Below are 25855 nucleotides of genomic sequence, written 5' to 3' on the forward strand. Positions count from 1 at the left end.
TGTGTTTTATATCCAGCCAAATATTCAAAAGATATCAAGGGTTATCTCAGTCACAACCTATTTCGAAGAATCAATGCCAAGATGAGAGCACTTTGCAACTTCATACATTGAGAGTTTGAGACTACGTGATCGGTATGGATCACAAGCACTGAATCGAAAGCAAGTGATCTGAAAGCAGATATATTCAATTGTCAAAAATCAATGTATGGCATGCATCTTATGCGTACTTCACATTGCATGAATAACTATTTTTCCATTAATTTTCAGTGTATAAATATTTATATACACTATCATTGGCTGATGTGACGAACTCTTCTGATCTCTAAATGCCTTTGGGAAAACAATAATGGATCATACTCATTATATATAGTAAGAAGAATAAATTATATACGTAGAGTTAATTGATCATAGGGAAACATCGATCAATAGCTTACACCCTAGTGCTTATAATAAACTGCCAAACTCTACGTATGAACTTCGAATTCTTCATGCCTGATCGATCCGACGTACTTGTCAAGTTTCCTTATGCCACCCGGCCATTTGACTCGGTTCACAGCTCGCTAATGAAGACCCCTAGCTAGTTTATGATCGACTTACTCCCCCGTAAAACAGAATCCCTAACGAGGCTAAGGGATCCGGAAACCTTACAGGCTGCGTATTCATTGCAGAATAAAGAGTGAAAGACTGCTTGATATAAATTGGAGAAAATTGAATATAATCCAAAATAGCTAATATGTAAGTGAGGATCGAATTTAACCTCATTTTCCCTCAATTATAGGTATAATATAGTAAGTAATCTAACAAAGAGATCAAAAAAAATCTTCAACAACAAATATACAAAATTTCAGCCGATTTTATAATCGTTAAAGTATTAAACTAATCAAAACCAATGGATGTATTGAATTTGCCGAATCTGAACCGTTCATATTTTGAGTAGGAAATTGAAGTTATGAGTACCTTAACGATTATGGAATCGGCTGAAATTTTGTGGAGATGATCTATACGTTATTACCTAAATATTTGACGATGAAGATGTGAAAAATCGATCGAAAAGTTGGTCAAATTGAAAATTCGTACCTTAAGCTAAAATAAGGACTTCCTTACCTGAAAAGCCCCGTATATATATATATATATATATATATATATATATATATATATATACACACACACACACACACTTGAGAAATAGGTTGACGAGAGAATATAATCCTAATACATAGGTAAATAAAATAGAAATCAAATCAGCTTTTAGTTAGGCAAATAAAACAAAACATTTAATTACCTCTACATTAGAAAGTTTAGATTACCAAAAATAAAATATATTAAAACATTTCAATTAGGAAAACTCCATACAAATTTAATAAAATTGCAATTAAAAAGATCTACAATTAACGTATTTAATGATGACGTTATTTTTGGAAGTTGACTTATATATGTTTACAAATAAAAATTGTGGCAATTTGTGTAATTTTTCTTAAAATAAAACCTAATAGTTTAGATTAAAATGTATTAAAACATTTCAATTAAGAAAACTCCATACAAATTTAATAAAATTCCAATTAAAAAGATCTAAAATTAAGGTATTTAATGATGACGTTATTTTTGGAAGTTGACTTATATATGTTTACAAATTAAAATTGTGGCAATTTGTGTAATTTTTATTTAAATAAAACCTAATAGTTTAGCTTAAAATGGGAGTGAGTTTAGTTTAAAATTGGGTTAGAAAATTGGGTGTATAATGAAATACTACATTAAGTCATCGATCACAATTGAGTGAGCTCTATAATTATCTAGCCCCAGTAACTAATATAAAGTAACTTTTTAAGGGAATTATGACTATCTTTTCCAGCAATCTCGTTCACAAAGTCAGTAGTTGATCATGAAATTCATGCTCAACCACTATCGGATGTAAATCCAAGGGTTGAAAACAAAATAACTCAATTTTAAAAATATTCTCATCAACATTAGATTTACATCTGGTGGTGGTTAAGCATAAATTACATGGTCAACTACTAACCGTGTGAACGAGACCTCCAATACTTAGATTGTCAAATACAGTCCTGAAAAAAAAGATTGTCAAATACAGATAGCTAGAGATAATCTAAGCACAATATAATTTGGAGAATTAATTAGATAGAATGCGAGGCGAACAATTAGGTCATTGGGGGCCATGCATGCACATTAATTTCTCCAAGCCTCCAGATAAATATAAACCAACAAATGGCGTAAAATACAAAAGAAAATTTTCAATTTTCCCGGAAAACCACGTGATAATATTCATTGGTCTTCTATTACAATCACTATTTGACACTCAGATTTTAATATATATAAAAATACATATTTAAGCTATTTTATTAAATATTATTTGGGTTTCTTTCTAAAACTCTACTCCCTACACTTTAATACCCTAAACTCTAATACCCTACACTCTAAAACACTATATACTAAACCCTAAACCCTGAACTTTAAACTCTAAACCTGAAAATCCTAGTTCAAAATCATCAATACCCATGTAGGTCATTTAACAAATAATAAAATATATAAAATTATAGTTTTAGTGTAATAAATTCACGTGTCAAAATATAACAGGTGATAAGTACCACTAGACATTACCACGTGGTTATCTAGGAGGATTGGAATTTTTTTCCTTATATAATATAAACAGAAACTAGAGCAATCAAACATATGCATGGGAAGAAGGGGTGTCATTTTCTGAAATAAAGGAAATGATCGAATACTTTTTTTTTTGTTAAGAAAGAAAATGATCAAATAACACATACAGTAAAACCTTGTTCAATTAATACTCGATTAATTAATAATTTCACTAAAATCATACTTTTTACTGGTGCCGATTTGGAGCTAACGTGCTAAATTAATATTTTGCTAAATTTGTAAGATAATAGAAATTTGAGAATTCATATAGACCCAATTGAATATATAAATTAATAATGACATAATTTATATAATAAATTTTAAATTTATGAGGATTTCATTGAAGAATTTTGTTGATTTCATTATTATCAAATAAATAATATAATACATCGAACAACATAATATTTTGAACAATGGTATATGTAATAAATTCAACAATGTGATGCATGAACAAAAATTAAAACTTTTTTCTTTGAAAAAGTGAAAGAAAATATTTATTATACCCTGATAAATTAATAAGTTATTAATTAATCGATATATTAATAATCTATTAATTTATCAATATATTAATATCTCGCTAAAATAATAAATTTTCTTAGTCTCGAGCATATTAATTTATAGAGGTTTTAATGTATATATGAAATAGGTAAAAGATGGAATCATGGAAGCATATATATATATATATATATATATATATATAGGGTTTCTTGGCTAAGGAGGGATTTTCATTTTTGCACCACTTTTCGATCAAATTTCCTCATATCCACCGTCTATTATGTAAATCATCTATGTAAAATTTCAACCAATTTGATGATCGTTAAGGCTCTCAAAATTGTGTTTTCTATTAAAAAACGAACGGTTTATATTTGACAGAATTCAGTCAGTCCATTTTTTATTTATTTTGAGAGCCTTAACGATCATGAAATTGACTGAAATTATTACATAAATGATCTACATAATATTATCTAGATACTAGACGATGGAGATGAAGAAATTTGATTAAAAAGTGGTGTAAAAATGGAAATTCGCACCAAAATCATTAGTGCGGACCCCCTTAACCAAGAATATATATATATATATATATATATATATATATATATATAATCCCACACATACATCATACTACAATCTTCATAGACAAAGTATTGTAAAAAATCAAAAACAAACAAACCCACGGAGAAGAGTTGCGAGAATCACACGTTGTATGAATCTTGGAGGTGTGTCTTCAATAGTGATTTCGGTGGAGATGGAATTGCTATATGGGAGAGAATGGCTTGTTGTTTTGGTGAAGGATGTTTGAGGTAGTATTTTGGTGGAGTTTTGGCTCTTGAATGCAAAGGAGAAGTGATAATATTTGAGAGGTGAAGCCATGTATATATAGAGGAAAGATAGAGGGTTTGAAATTGCTTCTTTCTTCCTATAATAATTCCATGCTTTAATCCCTTAAATCATGGAAAGGTTTATTCCCTAAAACATGTCATGCTTTAATCCCTAAAACATGTCATGTTTTATGCCTTTAATGATCATTTTCTATTTAATTGTTGCATGACTTGGCTCCATCTTTTTTTCTTTAATTATCTCTTCAATCCAATCTAAAAATAAGAAAATAAAATCATAAGTAAGAGATAATTAGTTTCAAAACCTAACAAGGATTCCAAGTCAAACTAGGACTCTAAACCAAATATGCGTTTTAACTCATGTAAGCACAAAAATGCATCCAATACCGCTCACGACTCTTACTACGACTCAATGACTCAATAGTACAACAATAAGGGCAAAACAAAGTACAAATTGAGATAAAAACATGTTAAGAACGTCGCACAAAATGTTTCTATCAATATAACGGTCATTTTCTAAAAGCAAAGGATGGCTCATGGCTTTAAGGATCGGAGGAGCTGGCCGGCCATGGCTTAAGTATGTGAAAGCGCGTTTGTACATCTCGATCTAGCAAACTACCTTTGTGCTTCAATGGCAAGAAACCTTCTAAACCAGTCCATATCGATCACCAGAAACAAACGCGTTTCAAGAGCTCATGAGATTTGTTGCTTTTATTTCTTTTAACTATCTACAAACTAAAACTCATTCATCTTATTACATGCATTGATCGATCAGTCGGCATTATCATTTTACATGCACATTATTATCTATGCGCTTATTGTTTTGTTCTCAATTGCGAAAGGGAAAACCACGAGACAATTCCCGCCCTAAAAAGAAAAATCAATGCACTAATTATTGATAAGCTATGATTGAATTAAGGCAATTTTGTTCTAAATTAACAGACCAAAAATAATAATTGAAGGTACTGTATCAAGATTAATCTTTGCTTGTTAGTAATTATAGAGGCCGGCTAGCTAGTATATGTTCTTCCATATCCTAGCAAGGTAGTTTAACTTAACATAACATACACTAAGCTAGTCTCCCATGCAAGGTGACAAGCCCTAGTATTGTTACTTTGTTATGTGACATTTTGTGCCAAGCTTCATCATCATACTGTTTTCTTTGATTTTAAGTTGCATGAAATGATGAAAACGTTTTTGCAAACTGTACGTGGACGTTAAAATCTCAACAATTCACCCACAACATGATAATGCCAACATAACAAAACCCTATGTATGCATAGAAACTTATTTACTTATCACGTACTGCTCTAAAGGGGGAAAAATTGGTTCGAGGACATACGATTTACGTTCAAGAGTGAAAATCCATATCAACTGCTTAAACCCTTATGGATCCCATCCTGATTAAACCCCAAAGCCTGCAGTATATTTGACACCAGTAGAGGGCAACCACAAGTTTCCTTCAATAAAGTCGGCTACTGTATAGTTCTTGGCCTGACCGGACTGGTTAAACTTCTGATATCCCGGCCAGGTAACCCGGCTGCCCAGGCCCGCTCCAGGACCATAATTCATGTACTCTCCATAGTATAATGAATCTAAAAACATGTCACCATTCCACTCTAGCCACCCTGCAGGCTTTATGATATTGCTCATGAAGGACTGCATGATTATAGTTCTTGAATATTGCTTCCATGGTCTACCAAGGTATGTAGGTGTGCTAGAGTTAACTGGGGTGGCTAACAAGTCTGGATGTGCCGATATGTTGCAGAATTGGAACGAAAAGCCTGTCGGCTCATCTTTGTACTTTCGGCCGTGAGCTGTGATGCTGTTCTTTTGGTTATGCAAGGCTTTTCTGGGTAGGATTTGGCAATTCTGGAACATTACAGTGCCGTCACCGAAGATGAAATCAACAGTGCCGCTGATCTTGCAGTCTCGGTAAAATTGGCGCATCGAGTGCGTGTATAGTGTGTCCTGGTATCCCCGAAACTCACACCGGTAAAAGACCGAGAGGTCGGAATCCGATCGTAGCGCCACCGCCATGTGCTTCTCAGGTCCGGCTGTGTTTTCAAATGTGATATCGCGCGCTATGAATCCTCTGCCACTAACAGCTGATAAATACACAGAACAATAAGATTTTGATCAGTAATGTCGAACATGTCAAAACTCATAACAGAAGTAGTATGGGACCATACATATATATACCTCATAAGTTGACGTGTTTGATCTTAAACCCTAAACCCTACACAATAAATTGACCCCTCTACTAAAAAATGAGTCTCTCCATGTGACACTAGACTTGCAAGTTGCAAATATTGGGGCCACAGACCTTAAACTTTAGTCTCATTTGCCTCTCATCTACCATTTTAATGAGGTTAATTACCATAACTAAATTGGTTGGAACATCACTATCCATATCTCACGAGTACGATATATCCATTTAGACTTAGAAGAAGGTTCCTAAACATAATTGACAGCGACTAAGAACAGCAAAAAATTGAAGAGAACTACAAATTCCCCCTGTTTGTTCAAAAATAAAGAGTCTAATGAACAACAAGAAGCAAAGAGTGTTACCGAAAGTTGCAGAGCGAAACGTGGTCCAACCATCCACAAAATTGCGATTCCCACTGATTACAGTAGCATCCATGCCATCTCCGACCATCATTATGTTCCATTTCTTCTTCTTGATCTCCACATACTCCTTGTACAGCCCTTTCTTGACGTAAATCACATAGCGCCGCATGCTGTAATCCGGTGCTGATAAAATCGCGGCGGTTATATTTGTGAAGTTCCCGGTTCCATCCTGAGCTACCACAACGTCTACAGGCACTCCATTAGCTTGTAGCAGTTTTCGGTCCTCGGATTTAAACCACGCCGGGGTTTGGCCATTCGACTCGTGCTGATCCGAAACAGGGTGCACTTGGCCGAGTAGTTCAAGGACCAAGGAAGTTATTTGGCTAAGGCTACCAGACACCAACTCTTTGACAATGCTGTTGCTGCCCTCAAATCCATCACGGCATGTGTCCTGGTTAACCAGTGTAGCACTCAGCCATGTTCTCAGATCAGAACTCAAATTCCCAGTGCTGTTATGTTTGCCTACGATTGATGCAAAATTTGTCTCTTTGTCAATTACTAGCACTCTAGCAGTGTTAACTTCTTGTGCAACAGAACATGGACTCAATATAGCTTATAGGGAATTGTGTGTGTTGGAATCAGTGTGTCTGAAAAATGAAGTGAGTTCATTACATTGATTTTATTTGCACGTAATAATTAGTGCCACCAGATCCAGGAGGAAAATGAAGAATTGTGACACCCATCACTCTAGGCTTTAAGTTCAGAAAAATAAAAGCAAAAACAAAAAACAATGAAAAGTTGATATAGCTTCATTTTAGTCCACTCTGTGACCTCATGAAACAGAATGCAAAGTTGCCAAAACAAGCACTACTCTCAGTAGTCAGTACCACACAGACTAAATATACCCCTGCAAATCAAGTAGCTAGCTAGCTATTATATAATGAAGTCAAAAGTACTCACCATTCTGATTCTGGGTAGCAGAGAGAGTCCAGCGCAACTCGTCGTTCGAGATATCCATCAAGTCCAGACAGTCATCGATGGCATTCGAATCCCGGAAATTCCCGAGACCCCTAGCTACGTCGGAGAGAATAGACACCACCTCCTGCATAATATCAATCGTGTTTACGATGGACCCTGCAAACTGCGAGTTGGGAACTTTCAAACACTCGGACTGTATCGTGCTTGTGATACTTCCATTTCCACAGTGAGCATATGGGAACGACAAGAGTAACAACACAAGTACAAACTTCCTCATCCACTTTTGATCGGAAGCCATGAACAAATTAAGATATGACTGAGGAAGTGATGAGGATTTGGGAAGAGGGACAAGGTATTTAATGCAATAAGAGATTGGGCTTGGGAGGTGGTTAGATTGGCTGGTGAGGGAATTTAAGAGGGTGGTGAAGTCATGGTGCCAAATGCAGCTTTGGGAAGACTCGATCGTCTATTTATATATAAATCCAAGTGTCGGCGGTCTTGATCTACTGTGCAGCTCAGATTCGAGGAAACTGTTCTATATTTCACATGCAAAAGCTTTCAAAGGCAAATAAGAGCGTGTTTTTTTTTCTTGTCTGTGATCAAATACGAGTGTGATCATCATCATCGCTATGTATATATATGGTTCTTCTGGAAGATTTGAGTACTGATTAAGCTAGCTATATCTCTTTTATGACATTTTGATGCATTCTTTTCAGGGAACTTGCCATAGATTTTACTAGTTGGGGATCCAAGAGGTGATATATATGTCAGGTTTCAGTGTGCTTAGAGCCTTAGACAGCGAGACTGGGAAGCCATGCATTGCTTTAATTTCCAAGAAAAAGGAGAAATGATGCTAACATGGTAGATATATCTCAAATTTGAGTCATTTCTAGTTCTGGATTCCAAAGGGGCCAGTTACCTTGCCGATTTCATAAGCAACACACATAAGCGTGGCATTGACCAAAGTGAAAGGAAAAGAAAAATAATTTTGCATGGTTTCCCGAAGTGGTATAGAAGTTGTAATGTAGTCCATGATAATTTTAAGGGATGGTGCATACTAGGGTCATGAAACATTAGTATCACTAATGTAGCTATAGAGCCTCGGCTTAATTAAGAACACTAGCATGGCAAGTATTATTGATGATTAAATGATTAAGTTCTCGTAGTTAAATTAATGACTTACTTTCATTCTATGATGAACACTACAAAACTTAGTTGACAGACCATATCTACGATCGGCGAATCAATCATATCGCAGAATTATATATTGAAATAATTGAATGGACGATCAGGAAGATAAATAGAAGGCACATGCTCTTTTAGCCTGCCTACATATCAGCAACTTAAAGCCAGAAAGAAAGGATTTCCTTTCCTTCTAAAATTGTCTTCTGTTTTACCAAACTTCAATCACTCTCGTCTTACCTTTAATTAGGAAAGATAATTATATTCATGACCAAAATATAGAACAGCCGCGAAAATCAACCAAATCTAAGCCTTAAATATATATATAATTGACACACCACTTTTGTAGAGCAGGTAGCAGGATCAAATTCAATGGGATTCTAGATAGAAATCATACAACACAATAAATAAAAAGGCATGCAACCAGTGATGGGTGGACCAATATGTATATAAGCCGTGTTCTATTAATCTTTGAATCTTTCACATCTTATAAATTACACAGATTTGAATCAACTTAAATTATAAGAAACTTTAGTCTTTAGACTAATGCAGGCCACGTACACAGACAAATAGGTCATTGGCCATGATGCATTAGTTGTATATACCCACTTTTAATTCACTGTAGAAATTAAACAGTTTCCGCAATTACTGATCTGAACGAATATCATCATAAAATCGACAGGATTTGAAAAAATATATTTACAATATGGAATGAAAGTGAAGGCAAAGCAGATATAAATAGCTATAGAAAAGAAAGTGTCATTTTCGGGAATCAAAGAAAAGGAATCCGAATTATAAATCGTTCAGAAAGAGATGTAAGCATCAGATACAGAGTCCTTTTATCCAAAAGGAAATTAAAGACAGAATGGGATGGCTCATCCGCTCATGTGCCTCTCTTTATCTAGGCGAAAACGCGTCTCTCTACAGCTTGCAAGCTCAAATTCTTGTTTGGAATAAAAGCTTAGACGACTCCTTCAATGGTGGTCAAGAAAAAAAAATCAGAATAAGATGATTTATAATGCGTCATTATGCTATCATAGCTTTGTTGCATTGCCTGGGTTTTTTGTGGAAAGCTAGCTGTGAATTTTCCAGAGGGATAACTGGATAAGAAGAGCTAGAAGCAGTGGCGGAACCTCTTGAAGGACAGAGGGGTGCATGGCCCCTCCGGCGAAAAAAAAAATTCTCTCTTAATTAGCTGTTAATATCATAATTAAATGGTACATTTAGTGTAAATTGCACATCCGACATAATTAATATTACATTCAGTGTATATTGGTCCATTCGAAATCTTTTCTCAAATTCTGCCTTTGAATATGGTCGTTGTCAACCGGTTGGCCTTATTAGCATCATCCCACATGCAAATTATCATCGTATTGATGAGTTCAGTTCATCTTTAATAAAAACAAGAGAACTATATATAGTGATTATGGATGATAGAAACTGAGGAACGAGGCCAGCTGGGAATATTACGAACTTGCTTAGCTATAGTTAATTACAATCATATACTTCTTTGTTTGCGATATAAATCGATCTAAAGGAAAACATATGATATGCATGTAAGGTCTCAATAGAAAATCTTGATAGCTAGACTATGACGTGAAACTGTAGAGATCATAACACGATGTCGATGACATACAATTGAAGCTAAATATATAATCCGCAAACACAAGCCAATTCACAGTTGTCTGATGCTAAACTCGAAGAATGAGACTTGTTGAACCCCAAATTATTAGTTAACCCGAATTACTTAAACATGTTTGCGATCGATCATCATGTAAATTAACTCTAAATGAAAGATGAAACACTATGTTTTTTATAAATTCAAAATTAAGTAAGTGATTATCGTGATCCTTACAACTCAGTATCTATATACACTGCCTGGTACACATTCGAAATTTGTTTGATGTAAATATTACATGTTCATAGAAAACAATAAAATAGAAAATACTATTTAAGGAAAAGATAAAAAAACATTACATGGTCATGAAGATCGATCAAGATCCTTACGACTAAGTCATTATCGTAAATATGAACAAAATACGATCTACTGCTTCATCATGTTCGTAGGACATGTCAATATCCGCATTATATATACAAATTCTATTACCAAAGGGACAGTGCAATGTTGGCTTTTATTTGTTGTATCAAAAGCGACTTCATTTCCATGTGTTCAATGCATCAAACGTAGGATATATATAGCAGGGTACCCCATAACTTTAATTTTCATGTGCACTCTAAACCAGGTGGTAAGTCGTCTTTTCAGTGTTATTATGATTGGATATTAACATCATGCACCTCATGATCTGATTCCCTTCCTTTTCTTCTCCAAGCAGAGTAGAGTGAGTACCTTCTAAAGTTAATGCACGGAAGAACATTCAAACACATATATGCGTAATGTGTGGATCGGAGCTATGTCAAGTAGGTTGAGGACCCGACCACAGCTACTGCAGTATCCTTTTATTGGGTACGTTCCTTTGATTGTTAGGGAGATCTTTGCTTTATCTTTTATGCCGATATGTGGGGCTGTCTTTGGGGAGTCTATTATTGTTCTAATGCCATTGAAACCTTGATCGAGCCTTCTCTCATTGATTTCTTATTGAAATTTCTCAATTGCACTAGCTAGCCTCTTGTAATGGCGGAGCTTAATTACCATGAAGTGCTTATGAAAAAAAAAACTAGAAAATGTGGGGAACAGCTTTAGTTCTCTAAGTGCATATATGTATCAAAGTTTTGTTTGCCTTTCATATATATTAAACATTTAGTGTAATTTGAATAAAACCAAATGATAATGAAAAAACAGGTAAATTAATTACGAAGTCAACTTATTCAAGTTATAAATAAAAATCATTAGACTATAAGGTGTTCCGTCAAAAAACGAGGAAAGTAATAGCAATCTTGTAGTTGTAGACTTGTAGTTGTTTATGACAGCAAACTTGGACAGTGTTGCCCAAGATTCGAACCGAGTTATCATCAGCCCATCTCTGTTTATTGAAAAGATTCTAGCAAATTAATCATCTAGCCCATCATTAGCATAGTTATCATTTGCTTTCGTTTTGGGTCATTTAGCAAAAGGTAGTCATGGCATTTATCGGCTTACCTTCTTCTAGATTAGCTCAACATCATTCTGAGTTAGTGATAACTTTCTTTCGAGTTCGATCAGTCCATGAAAGAAACAATTTCATGTTTGAGCTTGTAAAATTAGTGGACAACTTGATATTTGTTCTCGATTAATTTCAGGTTAACCTTGAGCTGGCTCGTCTATAAAGCTTAAAAAAATGCGACTAATCATATTAAAATCGTAACAACCTCGTATCTCTCATAGATGATGTAACATTTACAAGATCACACAAATAAAACTGTAAACAAATTAAGTCGTATGATGACATTAGCCCATCGACACAAACCCTATAATAAGCTCATTTGTTAATCCTCCCTCTTTGATGCGAACCGAGTCAAGTTAAACTTAATTGTCATTGATCATATCATGCAAACAATGTTTCCACACACAAAACGCATACATGATGAATTGATGATCGAGAAGTAATATAATCTTTGAGCTCCCCCGAGGTCTTCTAGCTACTTTGATTGATGGATAGAATCGTGAGAAATAAAAAGAAGGTGAAAAGGACAGGTTCCGAATTCGCACGAAGAAATTGATTGACACACAAACATCAGTATCTAGTTTATGGGGAGTGACACCATCTGGTTTCCACAAAATGAACCTATCCATCATGCATCATCAATCAAGATACATAATCAGCACAAGCAAAAACTTAGGGAAATAATAGTATTGTATACAATCCTGATGAGCAATGGCAATGGTGGAGGAAAGCATGCAAGAAATTCAAGCACGATGACTTGTCCCGACCGGAAAATACAAGCGTCATTGTCCATACCAAAGACGCCTGGCACGATATGGGCGCTTGCAAAGTGAAGCATGAGTAGGATCCAAGTACCAAGCACATCCCCAAGCTTGGGATTCGATTTCGATCAGTTCGATATATATGAGTTCGTCATTCATAGTCGTTGTCATGGATTCAATGCCAAAATCGCACATGTCACATGCCACGTTACGCCAAACTTGTATTCATAAAAAAGCTGCTTGCTTGTGATTTGTGATCACTTCTCGCTCTCTAACCCACCGTCAACTCCTCCTTTCTCTCTGAAACCTCTGACTCACTCAACCACCAATACAAGAAACAAGACCAAGAACTCCACAACCCAGACGTGTAATCATCCTGGTTTTCATTTCTGTTGATCAAGACTCGAGCTTTATGCACAATGCTTGGGAATGGGGTTGTTGGGATCGTCTCGGAGACAGTGAACAAGTGGGAAAGAAGAGCACCATTGACCCCATCTCACTGTGCTCGGCTGCTTCACAGTGGCAGTGACAAAACCGGAGTATCTCGGATCATTGTGCAGCCGTCGACGAAGCGCATCCATCATGATGCATTGTATGAAGAAGTTGGCTGTGAAATTTCAGAGGATTTGAAGGAATGTGGCCTCATTTTGGGGATCAAACAACCGAAGGTGTGTTAACAATTTCCAGCTAATCAAGATTCCTACTTTTGGTTTTGCACATATTTGAATCGTTGATACAATTTTGCATGGGATTTTGGTGCAGCCGGAGATGATTCTTCGGGATAGAGCTTATGCGTTTTTCTCACATACGCACAAGGCACAGAAAGAAAATATGCCATTGTTGGATAAGGTATTGATTTCTGATAGATTGTGATGTTTATCGATTCTTCTGTCATCTTGTTGTGCATATATGTGTTGTGCATGTTTTCATATAAGTTGGTTGCTGTTATGTCTGGTGGTGGTGCAGATTCTAAAAGAAAGGGTGTCTTTGTATGATTATGAACTAATTGTTGGGGATCATGGGAGGAGAATGCTTGCATTTGGCAAGTTTGCTGGTAGAGCTGGAATTATCGACTTTTTGCGCGGCTTAGGACAAAGTATGTTACTGATTTCTGGTTTATCAGTTTGTTTTGGTTGAGTTTGGGGGCCAAGAAAAAGTCTTTTTAGCTTTAGCTAGTATAATTTCTAATGTGTGCAACTTTTGAGCTTAAAAAAGTGGGTCATCTGTGATTTTTTTTTTTTTGTGTTTTAACATTTGTTCTGTATGATGTTTGATTGGTTTGAATCTTTTTTTTTTCTAACAATGATTTGCTTTTTCAAGGGTACCTAAGTCTCGGATATTCGACACCATTTCTTTCGTTGGGTGCTCCATATATGTATTCATCTTTGGCTGCTGCAAAGGCTGCAGTAATTTCTGTTGGAGAAGAGATAGCAACTCTGGGATTGCCGGCGGGAATCTGCCCTCTTGTCTTTGTCTTCACTGGTTCAGGAAATGGTACACTGTATATGACATTGGTTTTATTACCATTAGCGATGTCGTCAACTTTCTGCTTCATAGTTCTAATGACTTCTCTGGTTCAAGAACTAATCATTTAGCTATTGTAACAAGTACAAGTGCATTCCTGAGGCTGTCTCACTTGTCTTACTGACTGTAGTACATTTCTCAGCTGATATATAGGACTCTACAAGTGCTTAATTATGAACTAATTTCATCACCATTTTTCCATGTTGTAGTTTCTTCTGGTGCACAAGAAATTTTTAAGCTTCTCCCTCATACTTTTGTGGAGCCAAGCAGACTTCCAGGAATATTTGAGACGGTGTGTTCCAAACTCTTTCTGCATAGTTACTCATAAACATCTATGAGTTTAAATTCTTCTTGTCCTTGAGTTTCACATGTTTCACTTATTGGTTAACACATCAGGATGCTGGTCAACCCACCAGGACATCAAAGAGGGTCTTCCAAGTATATGGTTGTGTTGTGACTTGTAAAGACATGGTTGAACACAAAGATTCCAAAAAATCATTTGACAAAGTAAGTTCCCCGTTCGTCATTTTTATCTACTTGATTGTTGTCATCGTCGAAGATAATAACCCAAATTATTGTATTGTATTTCAGGCTGATTATTATGCACATCCAGAACACTACAATCCAGTTTTTCATGAAAAGATAGCTCCTTATGCATCTGTAATTGGTCTGTAGTTTACTTCATCAAATATTATGCTATTAGTCTATTAGAGTTCATATTGATGATTCAATGTTTACGTAGATAAATATGTTATTATTTTATTCTTTCCTTTTCTGTGGCAGTGAATTGTATGTACTGGGAGAAAAGATACCCTCGATTATTGAGTACCAAGCAGTTTCAATTGTTAACAAGGAAAGGATGTAAGCTTGTTGGTATCTCTGATATAACTTGTGATATAGGCGGATCAATAGAGTTTGTTAATCAAACCACACAAATTGACTCACCTTTCTTCAGGTATAGCATCAGCACATTTATTAGTCAAAATGGTAGACTACATCTGTTTTATATAACATCTTCGACCATGGTTTTCAGATATGATCCGGTAAAAGATTCTTACCATCAGGACATGGAAGGTGATGGTGTCGTATGTTCAGCTGTTGACATTCTTCCAACAGAATTTGCAAAAGAGGTACCTTTTGTTCAGGCATTTTGTTCAGTAAATGTAATCATTTTTAGGACACTTCAAGAACAGAAAGTGAAACACTACTCATTTTTATGAAACTCACGGTTTTCTTGTGGAAAGGCTTCCAAACACTTCGGTGACATATTATTGGAGTTTGTTGGCTATTTGGCTTCTACGAAAGACATTAAAAAGTTACCTGCACACTTGATGAAAGCTTGCATAGCCCATGGAGGAACACTTGCCCCATTATATGAATACATTTCTCGCATGCGAAAATCTGATGACTCAGAGTACGTTTCAAATCCATCTCATGTATATACTTGACTGTTTTTCAATTTCTTACTTGTCTTTTCTTTGTTGATATAGCAATTATTAGACTAGTCACATGCTATCTTCCTGTATTTGCAGAGACACATCAAACAATCATGCTAGTTACCATTTTAACAAGAAGTACACCACATTAGTAAGCATCTAAAAGTTTTTGGATCATGATAATTGATGTTGCTGAATTGGTCATATTTCATCATCGATAAACATTGATGAATTCACTCTAAATGACAGGTTTCTCTCAGTGGTCACTTGTTCGATCAATTTCTGATAAATGAGGCCTTAGATATTATTGAAGCGGCAAATGGATCCTTCCATTTGGTGAAGTGTCAAGTTGGTCCAAGTTCTCATGCTATGTCATACTCAGAACTCGAAGTGAGTAGGCTTCAAGTCCAATTTGATCATAGGATAGAGACTATGCTATACTTATATTTTCTTTCTCTATCTGCCATTCTGCCTAATTAACTTTCTCATTAAAATTACTTAAAATTGTCTCTTTTTTTCGGCAGTATAATTTTGGTCCAATTAGACTGCAATTCTTAGTTTACATACTTAGGTATCTTGCATAATATTATCGCATGCTATGAACAGGTTGGTGCAGATGATGAGGAAGTCCTGGATAAAATTATTGATTCTTTGACTTCTCTTGCTAATCCAAATGAAAATCAAGTATTAAAGCAAGAGGCAAATAAGATTTCACTTAGAGTTGGTAAAGTCCAGGATTGTGGAGTTAAGAAAGAAAATAATACGAAAAAGAAGGTTGGAGTTCTAATCATTGGAGCAGGCCGGGTCTGTCAACCAGCTGCTGAAATGCTAGCATCAATTGGTGGAATATCGTCCCAACAATGGTATAAAACATGCATGGAAGGTGACTTTGAGGAGAACATTGATGTGCAAGTTACTGTTGCATCTCTCTATCTAAAGGATGCTGAAGAGGTAATATAATAATATTGTCGTACGCAAAAATAAGTCAGAAACTATCATCTTCAACTCTTTCATTAATATATGAGCAGTATAGTTTGTTTAAGAAGTGATGTGTGCAAGGTTTGCTCTATATCTCTATGTTTTACTTATTGTTTCACATCGATACTGAGATATTTGATGCAGATCACTGAAGGTATTTCAAATGCAAGTCCAGTTCAACTTGATGTGTCAGACACCAGTACTCTTCATAAGTATATATCACAGGTAACTACTTTTCTGAAGTATACTGAACAGGTATGCAGTAAATGTACTGCAAAATACTGAGATTAATGCTTGAAGGAGCAGTTATGCAGAAGAAAATTTCAACCCATACTTGTCCAGCATATTTTGTCCAACTTATGTCCAATATTTTTCTCGAGACATTTTCAATTCTGTTCACCTCTTTTTTTTTTTTTTTTGGATACAATCTGTTCACCTCTTTGCTTCCATCATGCAGGCTGATGTTGTCATAAGCTTGCTGCCTGCTTTTTGTCACGTTACTGTAGCAACTGCATGTATTGAGGTACTTTACAGTTTACATTGTCTCAAAAGTAACTTTTATTTGTTTGTTTAGAACAGAAGCATAGAGATCACGGAAGGTTCCTAGGTATAACTGATACAGAAGTCCTGATGGGTTAGGCTCTCTTTTCTTTTTCATGTTTTTTCTTTTAGATAAGAAAATGTTGACTGTTCATGCAGCTCAAAAAGCATCTCGTCACTGCTAGCTATGTTGATGATGCCATGTCAAAGCTAAATGAGAAGGCAAAGACTGCCGGTATTACAATTCTTGGTGAGCTGGGCTTGGACCCTGGGATAGGTAATGCTAAATCTGACCATGGACATTTTACTTCATAATAAATTTCTGGAGAAATTTGTGGAGGCATGATCTCTACTTCAATTATTTTGTCCTACTTCAGATCACATGATGGCGATGAAGATGATCAACCAAGCACATATTCGAAAGGGGAAAATAAAGTCTTTCATTTCTTACTGTGGTGGACTCCCATCCCCAGCTGCAGCAAATAATCCTTTAGCTTATAAGTTCAGGTATGTTTTGGATTAACCACCTTACTTGATTGTATAGGTGGTTACAATACAGACAAGTACAGGGTTTTTGACATCTAGTTTTATCGATCATTACAGCTGGAGTCCTGCAGGAGCCATTCGAGCTGGACGCAATCCTGCCACCTACAAATCTAATGGTGAAATTTTAAATGTTGATGGTAAGTGGAGATTATGGATGAAAAGTTCAGTGATACTTAACTATACACAATATGAAATCAGTTCTGTTTGCATAGGAAGATGTCATTTCTTTACAAGGTCCTTGTTCTGTCACTCACTTTTATGGTACAAAATTATAGGGAAGGATTTATATGATTCAGCTGTTAAATATCGGGTACCTGCCCTTCCAGCTTTTTCCCTGGAAGGCCTTCCAAATCGTAATTCGCTAGTTTATGGGGACTTGTATGGTATTGGAAAGGAAGCATCAACCGTCTTTCGTGGAACCCTTCGCTATGAAGGTATGGCATGTATGAACTTTTTGGTTAACTTTTGGAATCCCACATAAAACTTGAGTACATACTTTGCTAGAGACCTAGAGTGTTGAGATTTGATAAATAAAATACAAAGACATCAGGTGGTTAGCTCAGTGAGGTATTTGCTTACAAGTTTGCACTAACGAACAGGGTTTGGCCAAATAATGGGAATATTGTCAAGAATTGGTTTATTTGAAGCCGAACCTCATCCACTCTTTAAGGATGGAAAGAAGCCCACATTCCGGATGTTCTTGTCCGAGCTTCTCAAAATCAAAAGTGAAGAAGTGGATGGATCTCTGAGAGGAGAAAAAGCCATCAGTGAAAGGATTATCAGTCTTGGATACAGCAAACAGCAAGAAGCTGCAGTAAGGGCGGCTAGAACCATAATGTATGCTCAATATCTCTTCCCCACTTTCCTTTCTTTCCAAATCAAGTAATGCTCAATTGTACTGAATTGTTATTGTGGAGTAGATTTTTGGGACTGCATGAGCAGAAAGAAATTCCAGCCTCCTGCAAAAGTGCTTTTGATGTCAGCTGTCTCCTCATGGAAGATAAGTTGTCATACTCAAGCACAGAACAGGTAAATTCCTTTTCAGTAAATTTGAGTACAGATTTTGGTGGCCAAGTTATGTGTCACTGCAACTTGCGGGATTCGTGGTCACAGGATATGGTGCTTTTACATCATGAAGTGGAAGTTGAGTTCCCAGATTCCAAACTTAAAGAAAAACACAGTGCTACTCTTCTAGAGTTTGGAACAGTCAGGAATGGTAAAATGGTCACTGCCATGGCTTACACTGTTGGTACCCCGGCAGCCATCGGAGCTCTGGTACTTTGTTACACATTTGTATTCATTACAGTATAGAGAGAGAGAATAGTGCCTAAATGAGTTTTCCTCTATTGTGATGTTGCAGCTCTTATTAGGAAAGAAAATAAAAACAAGAGGTGTCTTGAGGCCTCTTGAACCTGAAGTATACGTCCCAGGTAACCATGCATGCAATCAAGCTTGTTTATTTTTCGGATTAGTGTATCAACAAATGGTGTCTTAATGTAGTCATTTGTGGTATCTGCAGCCATGGAAATCATACAAGCATATGGTATCAAGGTAATGGAGAAGGTCGAGTGATCCAAATCATCACTTTTCCCTCGTCTAACTTATATGTAGACAGTTTCGCATCAAATTTCTTCAAGATATCCAATATGATCCGAAACGACTCAGCTGGAAGCACAGACCCTTGCCAACACTAGTCGTAGATATGTAACGGGGCTGCAATGACAAGGTTTTGCAAAGCTTTCTTGGTCAAAGGGCACTATGGCAAACTGGAGTAGCTTCCTATATGCTACATTTTGTATGCAAAAATAACATTGTGAACAACATGGTTCGTATCTCAATGCATACCCATGGTCTCAATTCATAATGGGTTTCACAGTTATAGTTTCGTTGCCAAAATCCTGCCTCTTAAACTATAGCACAATGAAACTGCCGGTCCTCCATGTTCTTGGTCGGTTAGGCCGACGCCCTTCAGCTCGATAATTTGACAAGGTACATCGTACACTCTGGCTGTATTTCAGAGTATCTGCATCTTTAGTAGCAGAACTACGGCCTCTAATATCATTTAACTTAACATCTGTGATGTTGAACCTTGGCACTTCCTGCACAATATGAAACAGTTTAACCAAAAGTTTGTAACTACTTGTTAACTCTCAAGTGAAACTGATTGTGATAGAAGTCGCAAAAAGACTACATCCAAGTGACCGAACACCATACGTACCTGTCTCCTACAAGTCTACAACCACCAGGGTTATATTCTTCATAAATAATGATAGAATTGGATTGTCCATATTAACCATTTCAAGTTGCTCAAAGGCATCACATGACACACTTCCAGGTTTAGAATGCCCGCAAATCTGCAGTGTTGCGTACAAGTCATTAACAAATCAGCCAGCAACTTTGCCGCGGCCTCCGGTGCTTATTACATGGCCATGATGGCCTGGACGGCATTGGATACGTTAATGTACGAAGACGAAGATAAAATGGCACAATTGCAAAGACTAAAACCCGCTTGTCCTTTTAGTTTTAGGTTGAGAACATATGATCCGTAACTACAAAGAATAAAATTAAACAAAAATAATGCTTCAAACAGCCTCCTTGACATCACATGAATGAAATTCTTTGAATCAATTTGGTCATCGTCCATATATACATTTCTTTCGAGTTCTCCTCTAACCTCTACTCTCTTCCTAAATGTAAAAAGATAAGGAACAGAAACAAGTTCTGGCTTAGACCAATTGCATCGAGTTATCTGGCAATGCCACAAGTGTGCCTTCCATCATAAGTAGCAATCTGAGAACTAGTTTTTCTGCAACTCAGAAGAGGGGAACATTTGTCTTCCCCCTCATCATTCTCCTACGACAGTTTTCACCAGAAAATAAACAAACCTATTTGCATGTACTTCATAAAGTTTCTTAACCAAGATCAGTATAGGTTTGTTATTTTCCATGAGGTGCCTGTCAAGCAATAGAACGAGCTCAATGTATCATGACAACCTAGTGATCAATCTTGTAAGGTGTCAGAAAAACCTACGAAGTAACCCATGCCATTAATTGCTTCTCCACAGCTTCCCAGTTATGAACCCTGGTCACTAGGGGATGTAGATCGACAGAATCAGTCTTGCACCAAGGATATGAGTTCTCATAATCAAAAAGTAGAACCCTCATCCCAACTTCCGCACATTCAAGTGCATATCTTGGGTTGTCATCAATCAGAACCTTTGCTCCTAGAGACCTGCAAACCCATAACATCAGAAAAGAGGCTGTAGTGATACAATAAGGTAATCCACATAACAAACAAGCAAGTAAACATGCACCATAAGATTTGGAGAACAGAATACTGGAACATCATACTCAGTTTGGAATTGAAAGTTCTAAAACAACACAAAAGGGTTTTTTTTTTTTGGGCGCGGGGGATTCAGAGTTTGTGACATACCTGCATATTTCTGACTTCGGTTTTGACTCTCCATGTAGAGCAAAGTGGTTCCCAAAGTGAATCTCCTGAAATAGTCCTGGAAAATGACTTTCAATCCATTGAATTGTATGGTCCTTGATTGCATTCTGCCGAGACCTTTTAAGTTTCGCACACATGCCAAAACATGTTAGTCCATGCTCAGGTAAAGATAATCAAATATTGAAACGAACTCGAATAATTGTACATACGTGACGACAGACAGGTTACAAAATCCTGATAACTTATGAAGAGTCTCCTTAGCACCTGGGAGTGGGTGGATTCCATTCTTGAAATATGATGTTTTGAAGAACTCGTGAACACGAAGATCGGCTGTAAACAAAATAGAGAATATCAACCACCAAAAATAAATATAAGAAAGACATGACAGAGTTTGTCATTGCAGTTACAAGTCTACAAAGCAATATCAAACCAATGATCAGGTCATAAGATTCTAAAGTATTTACCTATATGATATATAAAACATAACTAACTATATGATCCATGTTGAAAAGGTTCACAGAACTAAGATTACTTTATTCCAACACCTCCCATTGATCAAGTCAAATGTCTAACTAAATCACCAGCTATTCTAAAACCTAATTATATTTGACCTTGACATCAAGAGAATCTGGTGATTCAAAGGTTCTAGAATCAAAAACAAGAATAACAGCTAAAAGTCCTCTCTTTTCTTTTCTTAAAGAGCTCATACATGACCTTTGGCATCATAAGATGCCGATCATAATAAGAATATGATGACGTTGGGGAGTACTACAACAGTACAACCACATTATAATGCAGAAACAGTAAAGAGGATAATGGTCACAGTATCAGTACCTTCATCGCGTGAACAATTCCATATCTGCAACAGAACAACATGATGTCATCAGAATCTGCTCCCAAAAATGTAAACAAACCCCCCAACAAAAGGCAGGCATATTCACTTCAAAACGTCTGAAATGCAAAACCAAACATTACAAACACAAATACCTTAAAGAACTCATACACATGATACTCCGAAACAGAATGCTCCGCCGCGTAACGATCCGCAATGAACCTGTTGAGCGCCGACACGAAGTTCCCCAAAACTGGTCGCAAAACACAAATAAAAACACAAACTCAAACAACAAACACAACTCATCAAAAACCAAACACAACAAATTAAAGAACGTACGGACCCTCGTCCACATCAACAGCCACCACGAGTTTATCCCCACCCAAGCTACTCGGGCCATGAAACCCATTACTCCTCCCGTGAAGAAACCCACTCTGCTTCCGCACCAGCCTCACCGGATCCACAACACTACTCTTCACTCTATGACTCTCACTCCCGACACAACATTTCACCGTCAAATCACCAACCCTCCGATCCCCGATCCGCCACGCGAGACGATCCAACGGCCAGCACTGCTGCGGCTGCGGAGGAATTGGGGTCTGGACGTGGAAGCCTTTACAGTAGTAGTACGCGGCCATCGAGAGACCTGAAGATTGAAGCTTTGACGAGGTGGAGAGAAAGTTAACGGCGCCTTGACGTTTCAAAAGCAACATAACGATGCCTAAAGATCATCCACCCCCACTCACAATCCCAACACCATTGAATATTTTGAATTGATTGATAATTTTTGGAGGGCAAAAACCTCTAAAGGTTAAAGCTTGGGGTGGGCGGGTTCGGTATGTTCATGGCTTCCATTAAAACTCTGCTACTGCGTCTTTGAGCCAATCAGACACAAATAAATTGGCAAAATCTTAATCCGGGAAATCTTTTTTTTTTCTTTTTTAAAATTAAAGCTTGTTTTCAGGAATTTAATTATTGGATGGAGCGTAAATGCGGGGCTAGATTCCTCTATTTCCCTCCATTCCGTCATTTTCGTTTGGAGGTAGGGCCCAGGGGTGGGGGATCCGACGGTCGTGGAACAACTGACTTTCCGGCACCGCCTGCCGATGGCCAACCATGTATTTTTTTTCTTCGTTCTCGATTTTGATGTCGGGGTTCTCTTTGGCCATGGAAAAAATTGACTATTTTTCTGATTTTTTATGCTAATTTTGGGTTCCTCGAGTATTGGGAGATTGGTTTTTGTATGGTTGGACTAAAATGTGGTGATGTAGACGTTTGGTTTTGGCATTCTTGAGCTTGGGGTCTATGATTGCTAGAGTTTCAGTGAATTTTTGTTTTTGGGTTTCTATCTTGTTGATCAGTGCATGATAGAGATGGAGATGAAAATATGAAAATGTAAGTAAAACAAGTTGAAATAGAGAGCTACTTGAGATCTCAACTGGTTCTTGTTCTTGATGAACTCAAAACAGTCTAGAAATTTTAGAGGGTTTGCGAGTGTGGCATAAGAAAAGTTATGATTCTAGTTTTAAGAAGCTTAAATTTATTTTTTAGTTTTATTTTAAAGAATTTCTAGAAAAATTTACAACAAAATTATGATTCCACAAAGATGCATAAGTATGGCCTCTAAGTCCAAAGAGCAAGGATTAGACGATCAATGTGGAGACTAGTAGAAGGAAAAGTAAAGCCATTACGACTCTTTGGGAGCTATGCTCACTCAGCCCTGCAGCCAATGAAGGAGGAGGCCGTCTAGGAGCTTTTTGATGCTTCGACAAATCGATCATGATCTTAAACTGACAAGTAGTATTCTGGCCATTCGACGTCGGAGATGGATCCACAGTTGTGGTGATCGACAGATTCGATAATTGACATGCAGATTTACTTTGGTTCTTGGTTTGGTAGTACATATTGAAAGCATAAGAAGCATTCTCCTTGCGTCAAGCATTCCACAAGAAGAACCATATCCAAGGCTAGTGCAATCGGCATAAGAGCAAGCGTAGTTGATGCTCCCGGCCAAATTGGGGTCCGAAGTGCTTGCTGAAGGTGACATTATGCACCATTGTCTGGCTAAGTATTGTACTCCTTTCGCAGCCACCGAATCTTTCCCATTACCTGTTCAACGTACATACCGAATAAGTTAGAACATCAACGATGTCAAGGGATTTCGGCTTTGATTCCTCGACAAACTTGCAAGCGAATTAAATTCTAACGCAACACGTAGCAACTGAACATTACCGTTCATGATACATCGATCACTAGACGAAAGATATGAATGATACGTAACGAAGATATCAAAAAATTCCAAAAATGATACTAAAATTGAGAAAAGTACCTATATCCAATGAGTATATGAGTGAGCCATCATAGTTGAAGACGCCCCAATGCCGCTCAAATTCCCAGGTTGGACACTCTTGTCATCTTCATCTATGAGTCCGAATATGTATATGTCAGGCGGGGTTGATCTCTATGGGGTGCCTTGCTTTGCAAGTATGCGACCCAAAAGGCCTTGATTGAACCTTCTTGCATTTTCTATGTTAGCATTGGGGTCACCATCAGTCGGCCACCCTATCTCTCCGACAATAACCGGCACCGAGGGGAAGCCATTCTTTTCCAGAGCAGCAATGCAGGTGTCAAAATTGGCGTCAAGAACGTTGGTGTAGGAGATGGAGCCATCCACAACGGGTTTTGCACCGTTGTCGAAGAAGGCATATTCTTTGGGAAAATCAGGGTCAGCTTGGAGACTAAGGAAGGGGTAGATAATGATGGTGAGAGCACCACCATTGTCACTGAGGAACTTGATGATGGAGAGCATGAGACTATGAATGTCAGACCGGAAATCACCTCCGGAGGGTAGACCGGTGTCGGTCTGGTAGACGTCAGCGTTTAGTGGAACAGTGACCTTCACTTGTCTTCCTAGCCCAGTTTTTATGAGGGCTGCTTGAATGTTTTGGAGTGCTGGAAATGTGGTGTTGAGGAATGTGTCCTTGTAGGTTTTGAGGAAAGGTTCATTTCCAAGTTCCACTAGATAGATTGAACTTCAGCAAGATATAAGGTATGTGCTTGGGTTCGAAAATGTTCACTCAAGTTATTTACTGTACTTAAAAGCTCTCGTTGCCTCAATAACCTTTCAATTATCTTTTGCAAATCAAGAATTTAGAGCATAATATATTAAGCTCAACAAGCACTACAAGAGACAACCCAATAAGAGAAATCTCCTAAGACTTCCAAATACAATCTATGCAACTAGACTCACAAACCTAAAGTATACCCACCTTCTAAATCAATGAAGTAAAAGAACATACGATGCTAGAAAAATTAGAAACAAAAATATAAAAGAAACAACTAAAATCCCTAGCATTGTACCCAAATAGATTCAATTCATTTTATTTGATGGAGAGAAAATCTTCATTCCTTTGAAGCGAGCTTCCAAACCCAATAGAGGCCCACAAAGATCCACCCTAGCAAGATGCATCTAGTCTTCTTCGCCGGCACCGCCGTCTTCCCTCAACAAACAAGAAGCACCACTCAATGGCCATCCCCCCGATCTCCCGATCCCCTATTTCAGCAATATGACTAATCACATTTCAACCCTCGACAGGGAAAGAAAATACATCAGCTAGCAATAGATCTCCACCACCATCTACAAACCCAAGCACTCCCAGATCTGGTCGACGACTACCCAATCTACAACACCATCCAAGATCCGAGTAGCCGTAAACGATTCAGCCGCACCATCAACACCGACGTCAACAACGGGGGTATGAAGAGAACTGCCCAATTTCAAGAAATTCCGTCGAGAAACCCGACAACATCTCCAAGGTTTAGTCTAGAGATAGGTAGAGCAGCCCTCCTATCTATAAACACAACAGATACACCAAATCCACCGCCGCCGTCAAGGGAGAGGCGAGGCAGAGAAGGGATTAGCGCTCGCTCGAGAGAGAAAAGCATGGAGTGCACTTTTCCCACCTAT

The 25855-nt window shown here is 37.3% G+C and overlaps 4 protein-coding genes across 4 annotated transcripts; 1 reads left to right on the forward strand and 3 right to left on the reverse strand.

Annotated features, from left to right (window-relative positions):
• Positions 1-5222: 5222 nt before the first annotated feature.
• On the reverse strand, positions 5223-7965 carry LOC126796635 (pectinesterase/pectinesterase inhibitor PPE8B). The gene is made up of 3 exons (XM_050523367.1): positions 7521-7965; positions 6561-7082; positions 5223-6097 (listed from the first exon to the last, which is right to left on the reverse strand). Exons 1-3 carry the CDS (start codon positions 7834-7836, stop codon positions 5394-5396), a joined length of 1542 nt encoding a protein of 513 aa, XP_050379324.1. The 5' UTR covers positions 7837-7965; the 3' UTR covers positions 5223-5393.
• A 4904-nt stretch (positions 7966-12869) lies between these two features.
• On the forward strand, positions 12870-19351 carry LOC126796586 (alpha-aminoadipic semialdehyde synthase). Its single transcript, XM_050523362.1, has 24 exons — positions 12870-13250; positions 13345-13431; positions 13549-13678; positions 13903-14076; positions 14316-14398; positions 14503-14613; positions 14698-14773; positions 14890-15061; positions 15140-15236; positions 15351-15520; positions 15639-15693; positions 15792-15932; positions 16149-16493; positions 16665-16745; positions 16978-17043; positions 17220-17337; positions 17438-17567; positions 17664-17743; positions 17882-18040; positions 18206-18443; positions 18527-18635; positions 18720-18881; positions 18967-19036; positions 19126-19351. Exons 1-24 carry the CDS (start codon positions 13002-13004, stop codon positions 19176-19178), a joined length of 3156 nt encoding a protein of 1051 aa, XP_050379319.1. The 5' UTR covers positions 12870-13001; the 3' UTR covers positions 19179-19351.
• Positions 19352-20201: 850 nt separating this feature from the next.
• On the reverse strand, positions 20202-22755 carry LOC126796657 (uncharacterized). The gene is made up of 6 exons (XM_050523390.1): positions 22232-22755; positions 22044-22141; positions 21891-21915; positions 21266-21386; positions 21039-21173; positions 20202-20837 (listed from the first exon to the last, which is right to left on the reverse strand). The coding sequence occupies exons 1-6, from the start codon at positions 22599-22601 to the stop codon at positions 20633-20635; spliced, it is 954 nt and encodes a 317-aa protein (XP_050379347.1). The 5' UTR covers positions 22602-22755; the 3' UTR covers positions 20202-20632.
• A 750-nt stretch (positions 22756-23505) lies between these two features.
• LOC126794351 (glucan endo-1,3-beta-glucosidase 5) lies at positions 23506-25833 on the reverse strand. Its single transcript, XM_050521048.1, is given in 7 exon segments — positions 23506-23815; positions 23818-23997; positions 24218-24280; positions 24283-24920; positions 25139-25191; positions 25497-25569; positions 25688-25833. Coding segments are annotated over 7 exon segments (1437 nt in total). The 3' UTR covers positions 23506-23531.
• Positions 25834-25855: the final 22 nt, after the last annotated feature.

The sequence above is a fragment of the Argentina anserina genome, chromosome 1 (genome assembly GCF_933775445.1).
Source record: "Argentina anserina chromosome 1, drPotAnse1.1, whole genome shotgun sequence".
Taxonomy (NCBI): domain Eukaryota; kingdom Viridiplantae; phylum Streptophyta; class Magnoliopsida; order Rosales; family Rosaceae; genus Argentina; species Argentina anserina.